The 13084-nt window shown below is 43.8% G+C and overlaps 1 protein-coding gene across 5 annotated transcripts in view; it reads left to right on the top strand.

Annotated features, from left to right (window-relative positions):
• The window catches only part of Cacna2d3 (calcium voltage-gated channel auxiliary subunit alpha2delta 3), an 813990-nt gene that overhangs the window by 610953 nt on the left and 189953 nt on the right, over nucleotides 1-13084 (top strand). For all 5 annotated transcript variants that reach the window (XR_005494606.2, XM_063275287.1, XM_063275286.1 and 2 more), the window contains 3 exon segments: nucleotides 4190-4261; nucleotides 5509-5589; nucleotides 11287-11361. Coding sequence is in view for 4 of the 5 variants with exons in the window: in XM_063275287.1 (XP_063131357.1) it covers nucleotides 4190-4261; nucleotides 5509-5589; nucleotides 11287-11361 (228 nt within the window). In the remaining variant the exon portion in view is untranslated.

Below are 13084 nucleotides of genomic sequence, written 5' to 3'. Positions count from 1 at the left end.
TTAGTTATTCTCATAGCACACAGAAAAGGACTGGGCATATGACTGAGGCTTAGGGAAATTCTGAAGGCAAATGGTGTATAGCAAGGAGCAGGCCAGCTGTGAACCAGGGATCTGGAGGTAGGATGCTGCTGTGGCCACACCCTCGGGACTGACCCCATCCCTGTCTAGTGCCACCCGTGGAAACAGATGAAGCGCTAGGAGTAGAGGCCTGGCATGGCTGCCCAGAACTCGCACATGAGTCTGAATGCACACTCATAGAGATGGACACATTGTTAACTTGGGAAGCTAACAGGAAGCTGTCGATCTGTTGAGCAAGTTTGTGTTTTATGAACCAGATGTTCAGCGTTATTACCCATCATTTCCTTGATTCCAGAACAGTCTGCGTCATGTAGCATAGGAAATGAGGGATATGGGTTTATACACACATTATACAACAGCACACCATAGCTGAGAAATTCAGGCTGTTCAAAACTTGGACAAGTATAATTGAACAGCAGGTCACTTTAGGATTCTCACTTGTACTTCGTTAATGGGATTTTGGTGACCCCCATCTCTTACTCCTACCTTTTGGAAAATGAATGTTGACTTCATATCTGCATTTTTTTTCTTGGAAGCCTTGGAAGAATGAATCCTAAGCACTTACTTTGTCTCAGCAGCAGCTACAAGTTGAGGACCACAAAAAGCAGGCCACCCCTAGTGACTGTTGGAGACAGAGGACTTCTGGCTGTGTCGACTGCATAATTTCTGCTTGGAGGTCTAGATTAAAAACCTCTTGCCACAGGTTGCTATATTCTGTGACAGGAGCCCAGGATGCCCTTTGATCCTAAAGAGCTTGTGGTGCAAACAAACTTTCAGATTGATTTTTTTTTCTCCTCCATGAAATGTTTCAGGTGTACAGAGGCCAAACTGGGGAGGCCAGGGCTGATGGAGGGCAGGTGAGGGTTTCTATACTGCACAGGTGCTGTTTCTGCATTTCTGCTAGTTTTCATGACTTTAAGATGGGCTGGTTTACAGAGGAAGCCTGCAGGCTGGAGTTCTCAACAAGCCAGTGTATAAGTGGGCTGCAACTCTTAGCAGAAGAGCACACAAGATTACAGTCCCACATGTGAACTCTGTGGCGCCTCCACTCCCCCAGACTTACTGTGTTTCTTTTGTTTACCTAGAGCTGGTTACAAATGAGTGGCTTTAGTAAAAAATGCAATAGTATAATGACATTTTTGTTTTGTTTTTTGGGTTTTTTTTTTTTGGTTGTTGTTGTTGTTGTTATTGTTTCTTTTCTTTTTGCCAGAGAGACACTGACTCTGTGTTCTGGCTTAACATTTGGAAGTCCCTTTCCCCTGATTTTGCCTTTGTGCCAGGACAATTACTAATGATTTATAACTAACCCTTACTGGTTGCAGGGGAAATGCTTCATTTCTTATTACTGTCAATGCTATGTTTTTGGTTTCATCGTGATCCATGTTGGCACTGCCTGAAATTTTGATCTGAGTTGCAAAAGTGGAAGTTGTCCAGGGTTACGGATCAGCTCAAATTAACTTTGCTGTGTAGCAGTGAGGATTAATCAAGGAGTTGTGAAATGGGATGTCTAATGCTAAGAGGGCTGGTTACTCCCGTCTGGTTCTGCCATTGAGCCTCCAATGGCCCCCATACCATACTTTAAGAACTTTTAGTAGAAGTTGAAACTATGTTCCCACAAACAATTACTGTGCTGGATATACTGGCTGACTTGATTCTTGGCACAACAATTACTGTCAACGTTGTCTTGAGTTAATACAGTTTGGTTATTAATATTAGAAAATAACTTATTTACTTATGCTCATGCCCAGCAAGTTACCTAGGTGACAGGCCCATTCTTCAGCGGTCTCAGAAGAGACAGAACAATGTAAGAGCTTATATAGAGAAAACATGTGCATAAGACACTGTGTGTATATACATAGGCATGTAAAGGCATCCTATGTAGGTATGCATGTGGTTATATAAAAATGTAGATGCATGCTTATATGTGGAGAGAGATTTGTAGTGAAGAATATATATGTGGAATCTAATATATGTGAATCTATAAAACAAATTGATGTCCTGGAAATTCCAGGAAGGGTTGATGTTTTGATGTTAAACTCAAAGGCAAAGTGGAGGCAGAATTTCTTCTTCGAAGGCTGTGTTTTCCTTCAACTGACTGGATGAGGCCCGCGCAAATTGTGGAGGTTGTTCTGCTTTATTCAGAGTCTAACTGTTTAAATCTCAGTTAAGTGGTAAAGGGGTCTTTCCAACCTCTATTCAGACAGTGGTTGATCAAACAAATGGACAGACACCACAATTAACCCCTAAGGTGCCGCAGGTTTTCTGGTCCTCCAAGGCCATGACATTCTTGTCTCACTTTCAGGCTCACTTCTGAGTAGACGGAAGACTAACCAGTTCCCTCCATTACTGTAGGGAAAACCTTCCAACATTCAACAGCTTTTCTTTTGTTCTCAAAATTGTTAATAGGGGGAGCCATGAAGAAGTTCTCCCTGTAACAATATTTCTTGACTTTTATTCTTCATGTGTACTAAATTTTTAAAATAAGAGTTTCTATTCAGAAAGACTAGAATGGTCCCTGAAGTTTTGCATTTATAGCAAGCACTGAGGTGCTATTGTCTTGGGGATCGCACTGTAAGTAGTGAGGTCTATAGAAACCCCAATAGTGTGCATGATGCACATATATGACACTAAGTGAACAGGGAAGCAGGGGTTTGATGGTCCAGACCTGTAATCTCAGCACTGAGCTAAGAAGAGGATCGCAAGTTTAAGTACAGCCCGGGCTATGTAAGATTCCTTCTCATAAAAAAAAAAAAAAATCCAACACTAGAAAAGATGAGCTAAGCTCAGTTCACTGACTTTTGCATAAGAGACTAGACAATCTGTATAGCTATCAGCCCCTTGGGTTCTAGCATCATCTCCTTAGGCAGCCTCTTCCTAAGAAAGAAGTTCTATGGGAGAGCTCCTAATTATTCCATAGAGTTATCGCCATGGAAAAGTAAAATATCCAAAAAAAAAAATGTTGTAGGCTGAAGATAGTTGATTCCTGCCCTCAGAGCGATCATAGCAGGTGTTCAAGGGAGATACAAAACAGAAAGGATCTCTCTCCCATTGGCTTTCCAGACCAACTTTGGTACCTGTCAGCACTGCCAAACCAACCCTTGCTCTCTTTGATGGTCTAATTCTGCCAGGTACTTGCCTTGCCGAATGACCTTAAGAGTGGAGAAAGGAATCCAGTGTCCTTTGAGAGACTCTATGTCAGAGTACCGTGCTGGGCACTGGTACCGCTTGTCTTTATGGTAATGTTAATTTGCACGATTTCAATGAGGAAGGCCTAGCAAGTGCAGCTAAGAAACTTGAAGCTGACAATCAGGGATAGATTTGTCTCGAACCAAAGGCTACAACTGTGCTCAGAGACTCTCTTTCCTCATTTGTTACTAGGGTAGAACAGCTATTCCTGCCTGTGTCCCTCCTGGGGACACTACACTGTATGAGAAGCAGATGTGCCCGGAGGTCTCACAGTGTCTGTATGAGGCTCAAAGCATTAGGAGTTTGCATCCGATTTCAGAAGTACTTCCTTTGGAAGCAGCGATTAGCTTCTTACTGGCAATTTTCAGGGTCGTGTGCTAAAGCTGTCTTTCACTCATTTGCTTTCCAGTTGGGACTAGCATTCAGGAATCTGAAGAGGTGAAGGGGCTTGACTGGTCTGCCTTAGAGAGAATAAGAGCTTCCGGGATCTGTTTCCCTTAAGGATATTTTCTGAAGCCCCCACCCCCAACCCCTATGTCCGAGGTTTCTGATCTTGCATTATCAGAAGCCTTATTATCACACATACCGAACATAAATGTCTGGGGAATAAAACAGTAAAATGGATGTGTTGTAATAAAACAAATCATTGAAATCCAAATGAGGTTCAGCTGAGGTAAAAAAAAAAAAAATAGCTGTAAGCACAGATGTGTCAGCTGGAGTGACTGGCGGTCCGGTTTCCAGCTGAGGCCAGGGGACTGTTGGCCTGCAGATCAGGTAGAAACCTCCATGCTCACTCCCTGCTGAAGAATCTGGAGGCCTCTTTCTCAGCAGCCTTTGGCTAGGAAAGATGCACTGGCCAATGGGGGCCCTCTGCACTGAGGCATCCACAGGGTGTCCAGTAACTGCCTTTTCTGTCTCCATCCAGCTTGCTGATGATCAGGGCCTCGTCTTGATGACCACAGTGGCCATGCCTGTGTTTAGTAAGCAGAACGAAACTGTGAGTATGGCAATGTGCCCTCTGCCTGGTGCTGGAGGTGTGGGGGAGGAAGGTTGTTTCTCCAATTCCTTTGCATCTGAGCTCTAGAGAAAATGGTTTCTCTGTTCCCCGTCAGGGTACTGTATGTGAGTTTATCCTCAGTATTTCACCCTACTGTGAGGACCAGTGCGTCCAGTGTAAATGAGAGGATAGGCAGAGTTCTTAGCATCCCTAACCCCTCTCTAAAATGTAGACACTCAGTATCTAGAGGAGGAAAATTCTCAGACAATTCTTGATTGTGGCGGCTGCCCTTCTCCTCCATTATCTTTAATTTCTTGGAGCAGAGGTATCGAAGTACTGAAAAATGGAATGGTGTACCAACTAGCTGTGGATCCTGAGAGTCTGAAATCAAGATGATTGCAGAGCCATGGTCCCTCTAAAGGGACAAAGGAAGAAGGCTTCCTTGTTATTTCTGGCTGCTGGAGCCCCATACCCTTGGCAGCTTCATTGCACATTAGTACGTTTGTATGTGTCCTTCTCACTACAACCAGACCTCTTCTTCCTAAAGAGATCAGTCACTCTATTTATGTACCTCTATGAACCGAAGATGATTCTTCTGGAGGTCTTTAGCTATAGCATCTGCAAAAGCCCTATTTTTTCCAAATGCCATTGGATTCTGTAGTTGAGAGAGTTTGAGTTTGCCAGAACATGACTTAAACCACAAACAAAACCATAAAGCATCAGACAGCAGTAATTTATATGTTATTCCTAATAGCCTTTCTGTTATTGGAAGTTTCAACAAATCACAGTGGCCTCCTGCCCTGGGACCCTGGTTCTACAACACTGCATATATATATAAACTGCTGATATATATATATATATATATATATATATATATATATATGTAAACAAATAACAAAAAAGTGCTTCTCTCTGACCACTAGATATCTTCTTTGTGAATACCAGATGGTAGTGTATGCCAGGGGAATAAAACAGATGCCACTATAATCTGCTTCATAATCTGAGTCTTTATGCATGAAACTTCTGGGCTCCTGCACACCATATTTCAGTCTTCAAGAAGAAGCAGAACACTAGAATGTCTTGGCGTCAGTGTGCTGCTGTTAAGTCAGAGACAGTCCCCTTCTTGACTAGCTATGCTTTGGGTGGAAAGTAGAATGTAAAAGAGGCCTGTGGGGATTTGAGTTAGTGGTCTCTGGGAAGATCACATACTAACCTATTGTATTCTTCTTAATGTCTATTTTCTACAGAGGTCAAAGGGCATTCTTCTGGGTGTGGTTGGCACAGATGTCCCAGTAAAAGAGCTTCTGAAGACCATCCCCAAATACAAGGTAATATACTAGTTCACTGTAGCTAGTGCCAAATGGACCAGAAACAGATTTCATAGTCTGGCTCTGGACTCTGCCTGCATTTTGGATTCGCCATGCTGCTGTCATAGACTATTGTCTACCTGTGTATAATCTGTACTATTCCTTGATGGGTTTATCTTAATTAATATGGGTTACTTCCTTACTGCCTCCTCTAACCTCAGTGTAAAGGCTTCATGTGGAAACCATGAGTTTTGATGAAGTTCTTATATTTTCCTTTCATTGTTGACATTATTGACTAGTCTTTCAAGAGATGGTCTAAAGAATCATTGAATTCTCATGAGGAAAACTCTCATTTTCTGGTGGAGAGAAGAACAGATCAATGAATGGGGAGAGGCTAGTACACTCAAGGCTCAGTTCAGTCACACAGAAGTGGTCAAAGGGTCCCTGAGTGGGGAAATGGCAGAGTGTACTGAAAGTCTTGGGTGGCCTACTGGTCATAGGCCTCCACCTACTGCCCAGGCCTCCATTGTTTCTTTATTCCTCAGTCCCAATTAGATTAGCCGGCCCACCCAGCTTTGGGCTGACTGGTTGGCAAATTCTTCCTCTGCTTTTATGAAGAGTGAAGGCGGGCCAGGATTCTGTTGGTGTTCATTGCCAGCCTGCTTGCTTGGCTTCCTGGTCTAGTTTGCTGAGGCTGGTGCAGGCGTCAGCCTTGCTAACCTTCTGATAAAACAAGAAAATAGTAAGAGCTGACAGTTGTCAAGAGGGGACAGTAATCTTCTACCAAGACTCCCAGAAGTTGGATTATGTTTCCAGAGCCATAGCAGAGCTTCTAGTTGATCCAGCCTCACATAATCAGGAAGTAAAACTGATAGACCCTCAGAAAAGGAAAGCCATGCATGGGAAGAGGAAGGCTTCATGGCTTCTGAAGAGAGAGGACTTTTGTTGAAATCCCCAGACAGACCTTGGCACCCATAACCAAGCGCCTACTATTTACAGAAGGCATACACTTGTAGTGTTTCAAATCAATTTTAAGTTCTGGTTTCAGTGAGGATATGTAGACATCCAAGCACTTGGTCGCTGCTCAAAATGTACCAAATGAGTTGAGGAAGAGTGGGCTAAAAATGGAATGTTAACAATTACCTTCAGGGTCAGTTTCTCAAAATGTCTTCTACTGGGAAATGGGCTAAGATGTGTTAATAATAGGTAGGCACCATTTTACCACAATTCTAAAGCAAAAAGCCAGCAAGACAAAAAGCCAGGACACAGAAAGGTTAAACACTCTTGCCATGTTTTGTAGCTTTCAAGCAGGAAAGCCACGATTTTAGCCTCTAGGACCCCAATATCACTAGGAATGATGAAAGTAATCATTATGATTGTTAAAACACAGTTAAAATAAAACCATAGGGATAATGGAAAAATAGCATGTTTATTGTTCTTACCATGTGGCTGGTGTCATCCAAAGTCCTCTACATGCATGGCTGCCTTTTCAGCATCACTCACAGAGGAAGAAATCAACAAAACACAGTTCGACGTGAGGAGGGACCAAAGAGAAGCGAGGGGAGCTGTGGGGAGGGAGGGAAGGAACCAGAATCTCTGGGAATGTGTTCTGTTCTTTTCCCGAGCCTGGTGGGAATCCTGGAAACAGAGGTATGGTACATTGACCTAAGTCGTCTGTCCCTCCTCTATTCCCATAAAGAATTTTGGGAAAGGTGTGCGTGTTGGCCAGGTAGAGCCAGGGACAGGAGGGAAGGAGAAACTCCAGGGGGTAGGATCCAAGTGGTACTAGTCGTCCTGGTTAGTAAGTTATAAGGATGTGTCAGCTCTTAGCTCTTGGGATTTTCCCAAGGATTGTTCTTTCTCCGCAAGCTCCATATATTTCCCCCGCAAGCCATCAGACTTCCTATAATTTTTATTAAGAATTCCAGACACCCCAGCAATAATTTCCAGACACCATGGCCTCTGTTACCATAACGAGCCGTTTTATAATTGGGTTCACTTCATTAGCCTGAAGGCTCTCAGCTTGGAAGGGACATGCTCCTCTCCCAGGGACAGGGGTCTGCACAGCTCCTGGTCTCCAGGGGAGTAGAAGAGCGAGCTGTGGATCCAAGGCCTGTTTGGCAGCTCCTTGCTGGAAGGTCCCGTGTCCAATCTGTTCCCTGTTACTCCGTGGGACTGAACATGCAAACGGACAGGGAGACTGGCTGTGTTTCAAGTGAAATGAGAGTTAGGAATTTCGTCAGCATATTGATTTGTGGCCAAAACCAAACATTGTCTATTGTCATTTTATGAAGTTTTGATTCTCAGAGAGATCCATCTCCAGTCTCTCCCTGGAGCTGTATCAGATGATCTCCAAGAGTCACCAACCAGCAGGCACTTTCTAGTGCAGTTTCCTCAGAACGTCCTTATGGGATGGAGTTTAACCCCATAGCTTCTGAATGTCAGGGAAAGTTAGGCACAGGTTTGAGAAGGGCTGGCTGTGTGTGCTGAAGTGGATCAGCTTCTTTTTGGCTCATTTTTAGTGTTTACTTTGGCCCCATTGTTAAAGATCATCTAGATAGTGTTTGAACAAAGTGATAAGTGCCTAAAACACGTGCGGATTTAACTGAGTGCCTGCCATGATCTGATGTGGCACTAAAGGTTGCAGAAGCCCAAGATTAGTGTGGTAGCTCCTTCCTACAAACAGGAGAGATACAGCCCTGGATGCTTTCTAGAGCAAGCCAGAGGAATGGAGGAGAACCAAGTAGGGCTGAGAATCAAGAAGATATCATAGCATATTTATGCCCTGCACAAGGTAGAAGTGAAATATTATCATGGTTATAAAAATGGAGTGGAAATGAGGAAGCAAGAACAGAGACAGAAAATGTGCAGAAGACAGTCCTGAGGCTGGAAGAGTAGTAGGTAAGAATTCAGTTGAAGGGGATGCACTAGGATAGTACCCAAGGAAAGGCTTGTGTAGGAAAGGGGACTGCCACTGCCAGGTGTACTGAGGGGCAGCAGATAAAAGAGGTAGTGTGGGTACTTCAGACAGCATGGTAAGAATTGCCTTTGACTTTGGTCTGTCTTGGGGCCTAGAGACTGGCGTGAACCATTTTTGGAAACTGAAGCAATATCATGATTGACAACATGAGGAGAAAGTCTTGCATCCAAGGAATGTCACAGAGAAAACAACAGAATGTTATGACTAGTTGGTTTGGAGGATTGTGGATAACTAGAACAGGCTAAGGAGATGCTTTGGTTTCTAGCTGTGGATCTGGGAGATGCTAGTGCCACTCACCCAGAGGAGACAAGAACAGAAAGAGCTTGAGAGACACTGTTCTGTCAGGAGGGGGACCAAGAACTAACAGTTACTGGACGTATTGACTACCTCTGAATGGGAGAGCCCAAGGAAGCAGGGCCCTTGGGCTAACAACAGAAATGGCGGCTGAAACTCATAGAGGGAAAGTAGAGTTAAGTCAGAATAGGAACTACTGGGAACAGGTTCTGAAGGAGATCTGGGGCCTGAGGAATGACAAAGCAGAAAACAGAAGAAAAATGGTGGGGCCCAGCAACTGAGGAAGTGGTGAGGAAGACTTATCATTCAGTTCCTAAAACCAGGAGACCCAAAACGAGAATCCCACAGCCAACAGCTGTCAGGAGACCACCGGCAAGTATGGAGAACAGTTGGGGTGTCTTCAAATGGGGGTGCGAGGGTAGAGCCTGAGTCTAGCGAGTAGAGGCATGAGCGAGAGGGTGATGGGCAGCAGACAGAGACAGCAAGCAAGTGGTCAGTTAGAAGGTGCTGTTGCAGAAAGCCCAGGTGCCTTGTATTCTAAGGGAGGAAGTAGAAAGGAGGGCTCAGTCTGTAAAACCCTTGCCAGCTTCTATTTCACTTTTTCTTTCTCTTTTCTTCTTCTCCTATTGCTTCTTTTCCTGTGTTTCCTCTCTGCTTCCCATCCCACTCACCCCTCTGGTCATTTTTAACCATAAACTCTGACTTTTGCCCTCATAGCTCTTATATTCTGGTGGAGGGAGGCGAACCTTTAATATTCCGTGCCCTGTCTCTCCATAACACCCTCATAGGGGACAGTTATCACTTCTAAAGTGCTGTGCCGGGCAAGAGCAGAGCATCCAGACCTACCTTCTCTTGAGACTCACAAGCAGAGTGAGAGGCACAGTCAGGCTATGCTGGCAGACATTGACTACATTAGCTGGCCATAAAGTAGCATTTGTTTGGTCTGATGCTGAGTTTGAATTTCCAGTCAAGCCCCACTCTTGCCTTTAATGGAAGAAGTCAGGCTCCTGACCCTTCCAGCCCGTATTAAACCAAGACTTAATAACGATAATTAATGCAGTGCTGACTGTCTGACATTCTTCCAGGAGACAAGATGAAAGAGACGATATACATCTCAAAGGATAGGAAATCTCGGGTTTATCTTTCCAGGCATAATGAAATATACTTTTATCATTAGAGTCAAGTAGAATGTTATTAAGACTTGCTGTGCAAGGTAAGTCCGGGAGAAATGTCTGTTGCCCTTGACGACCGCAGGCATATTTGCTTTATGTAATGCAACGGAAACTTTTAATTGCTGGTGTTAAATTCTCTGAAGTTCATTTCATATCACCTTGACGTTAAGCTAACAAGCAGACAGGGTCACTCCTGGTTTGTAAACTCTGTTGTCTGGATCATTTAATAGTATCATATTCAAAACTGTGAGTGGCAGGGAATTTAAGGGAGAAATAAGTAAGGCCTCAGAGCTGTGAAATGATCCCTCAGACAGAAAGAGAGAGAGAAAAAAAAAACAGTCTCCCTTCTTCCTTTTCACTGCTCTGGCAAAGTGGGTTACAATTTCTTTCTTTAGAGAGAAATCAGTATGGCTTTTATGCCAGAGGCCATTTTAATACATGAATGATTTGTAGGTAAATTTATTGTAGCCAATGGGTGCAGTCAAGTGTGTAATAGAAATATTGTCAAAAAGCTGGGATTATTATTTAAATAAGTGCAGTGTTAAATTTGATTACATACTTTTTAAAGCTAATAAAACATTTCATTGCTCTCAAACTATTTCCCATAGTCCCATGTAGTCAGAAAACATAAATTAAGCGAGGCTCTGCATAAAAATTTGCCCAGACTTTGTGTGGATGGAAACGTGCTTGGGAAGGCTGGGGGGCTACAATAAAAATGATAGGATATAAAGGGATTGGCCGGCTCCTGCACGGGCTGGAGGGGACACTTTTACATGTTAAGGATTATGGAGCGGACAGAGCAGGAGAGTGGAGCTAGAAATGGCTCCTGTGAGTGTGGGATAGGAAGCTGAGGAGCGAGACAGTGTGGGACAGCTCTCCCCTCCCTTATCTAGATAAGGGAGCAGACACCCCAGCCACCAGAGTTCTGTTTGCTTTGACATGCCCTCCTTTCCAGAAATATCCATGACTTCCTTGGGTTTTCTAAAATAGTAATTGTTTTGTTTTAAATAAATAAAAATAAAGCCATAGGGTACCAGTGTGGGGATATGACATTTCAAATTGTGCTGTTTGCCAAGCTTATCTGTGACAGGCTCCGCATTTCCACCCAAATGTCAAGGATCAGTGCCTTGAATTCATTTTAATGAAATATTGTGCTGATAAGGGTTATGAATGCCAAGTTTAAACTGTAAATTACTCGGGTCGGGCTGCTTTGTGCTTTGTGAATCCGCCTGGGAGTCAGTTAATGAAGGTTTCTTTTGCTTTCCCTTACAGTTAGGAATTCATGGTTATGCCTTTGCCATCACGAATAATGGATACATCTTGACACACCCGGAGCTCAGGCCCCTGGTAAGAGAAGCATCATTCTTGGGTTTCTTCAGCTCTGCAGTGAGGATGTCTTGCAGCAGATTTCACCTGGAACTGACTTGGGTCATAGTGTCAAAGAGGTGGTTTGCATAGCGTCTAATAGTACTAGTCAAACAGTGCACCAGTGGCAAAAAACAAAAAACAACAACAACAAAAATCCCTCAGCTTCTATTATGTTCTTATGTGTAAAGCCATGCATATCTGAATGCATTCACTTATATTAATAGGCATCTATTAGTATTTTGATATTTTTCCTTAATTCTACACAGTTTGAAATCCATTATAACGAATACTCATACTATAGCTCCTAGACTGACTTACTGGAAATAGAACAAATCAGATAGAAGATCTCTGAAAATTTGCTTCATTAAGACTTACCTCCCAATTACATTGCTAAAATGTGGTGTTCATAGAAGCTATTGAACACCTTTCTAGATAAATGGAAATAGATTTTTCTCTATTTTCTGTACCCGAGTACAGAAAGCACTGCTTTTTTCTCCTTTGTCCAAAAGTGTCTGAGACCCATCTAAGGGAGTCTGTGGTCCGTCTCCTGAAGCTCGATCCTCAGGAGTAAGTTGCCTAGATCACTCACCCAGAAAACAGTGGGAACTGTTTCCCAGAGGACAGACAGGATCTTCAGAAGAAGCTATGACTGAGCGTCACAAGTTCAAGGCCAGTCCGGGCAACTTAGTAGAAAGATAATGTGTGGCTGACTGTGTGGCTCATGGTGGAGCACTTGCCTTGAGTATACTAGATCCACCATGATGCAAAAGGAAGGAGAAAAGTGAGGAGAGGAGGAAAGACTCTAACCCACTGACACTTCTCTCACGAGGAGGCATTGAGAGGGAGGTGACATTGTTTGCCATCCTGGCAAGAATGGCAGCTCCCTGGGTGTCTGTGCCTTCAGCCCATTTTAAAGAAGAGATGGGCATTAAGAGGAACAAGGCCTTCTAAGTTGAGAATGTGTAGGTCATTCTTCTGGCAAGACACACACACACACACACACACACACACACACACACACACACACATAAATGCACAGTACTGTCCATAGCCGAAGTCTCTGTTCCTTTCATTGCAATTAGTACATTGCAGCAGAGAACTTTGCAAATGCTTGGCCGCCAAGTGCTGTGGGGACCCATTCTCTTCTCACTTGCATCATTGTTTAGAAACTGTCCATGTGGGAGCCCCATCATCAACATCTAACTTTGCTCTAATCGCCCTGGTATTAATGTCCTGACCACATCACACAAATCCCATACGCTCAGTCTCAGATGGAGCTGATGATGACGTCTGATGGCAGTACACACACACACACACACACACACACACACACACACACAGACACACACAGACACACACACACACACACACAGACACACACACCACACACACAGACACACACACAGACACACACAGACACACACACAGACACACACACAGACACACACACACACAGACACACACAGACACACACAGACACACACACACACACACACAGACACAGACACACACAGACACACAGACACACACACACTCACACTCACACAGACACACACACACTTACACTCACACAGACACACACACAGACACACACACAGACACACACACACAGACACACACACAGACACACACACACTCACACTCACACAGACACACACACAGACACACACACTCACACTCACACAGACACACAGACACACAC

Source organism: Rattus norvegicus, chromosome 16, assembly GCF_036323735.1.
Source record: "Rattus norvegicus strain BN/NHsdMcwi chromosome 16, GRCr8, whole genome shotgun sequence".
In the NCBI taxonomy this organism is placed as follows: domain Eukaryota; kingdom Metazoa; phylum Chordata; class Mammalia; order Rodentia; family Muridae; genus Rattus; species Rattus norvegicus.
The sequence above is the reverse complement of the archived record's forward strand: the minus strand, read 5'-3'. Positions and strand labels throughout refer to the sequence as shown.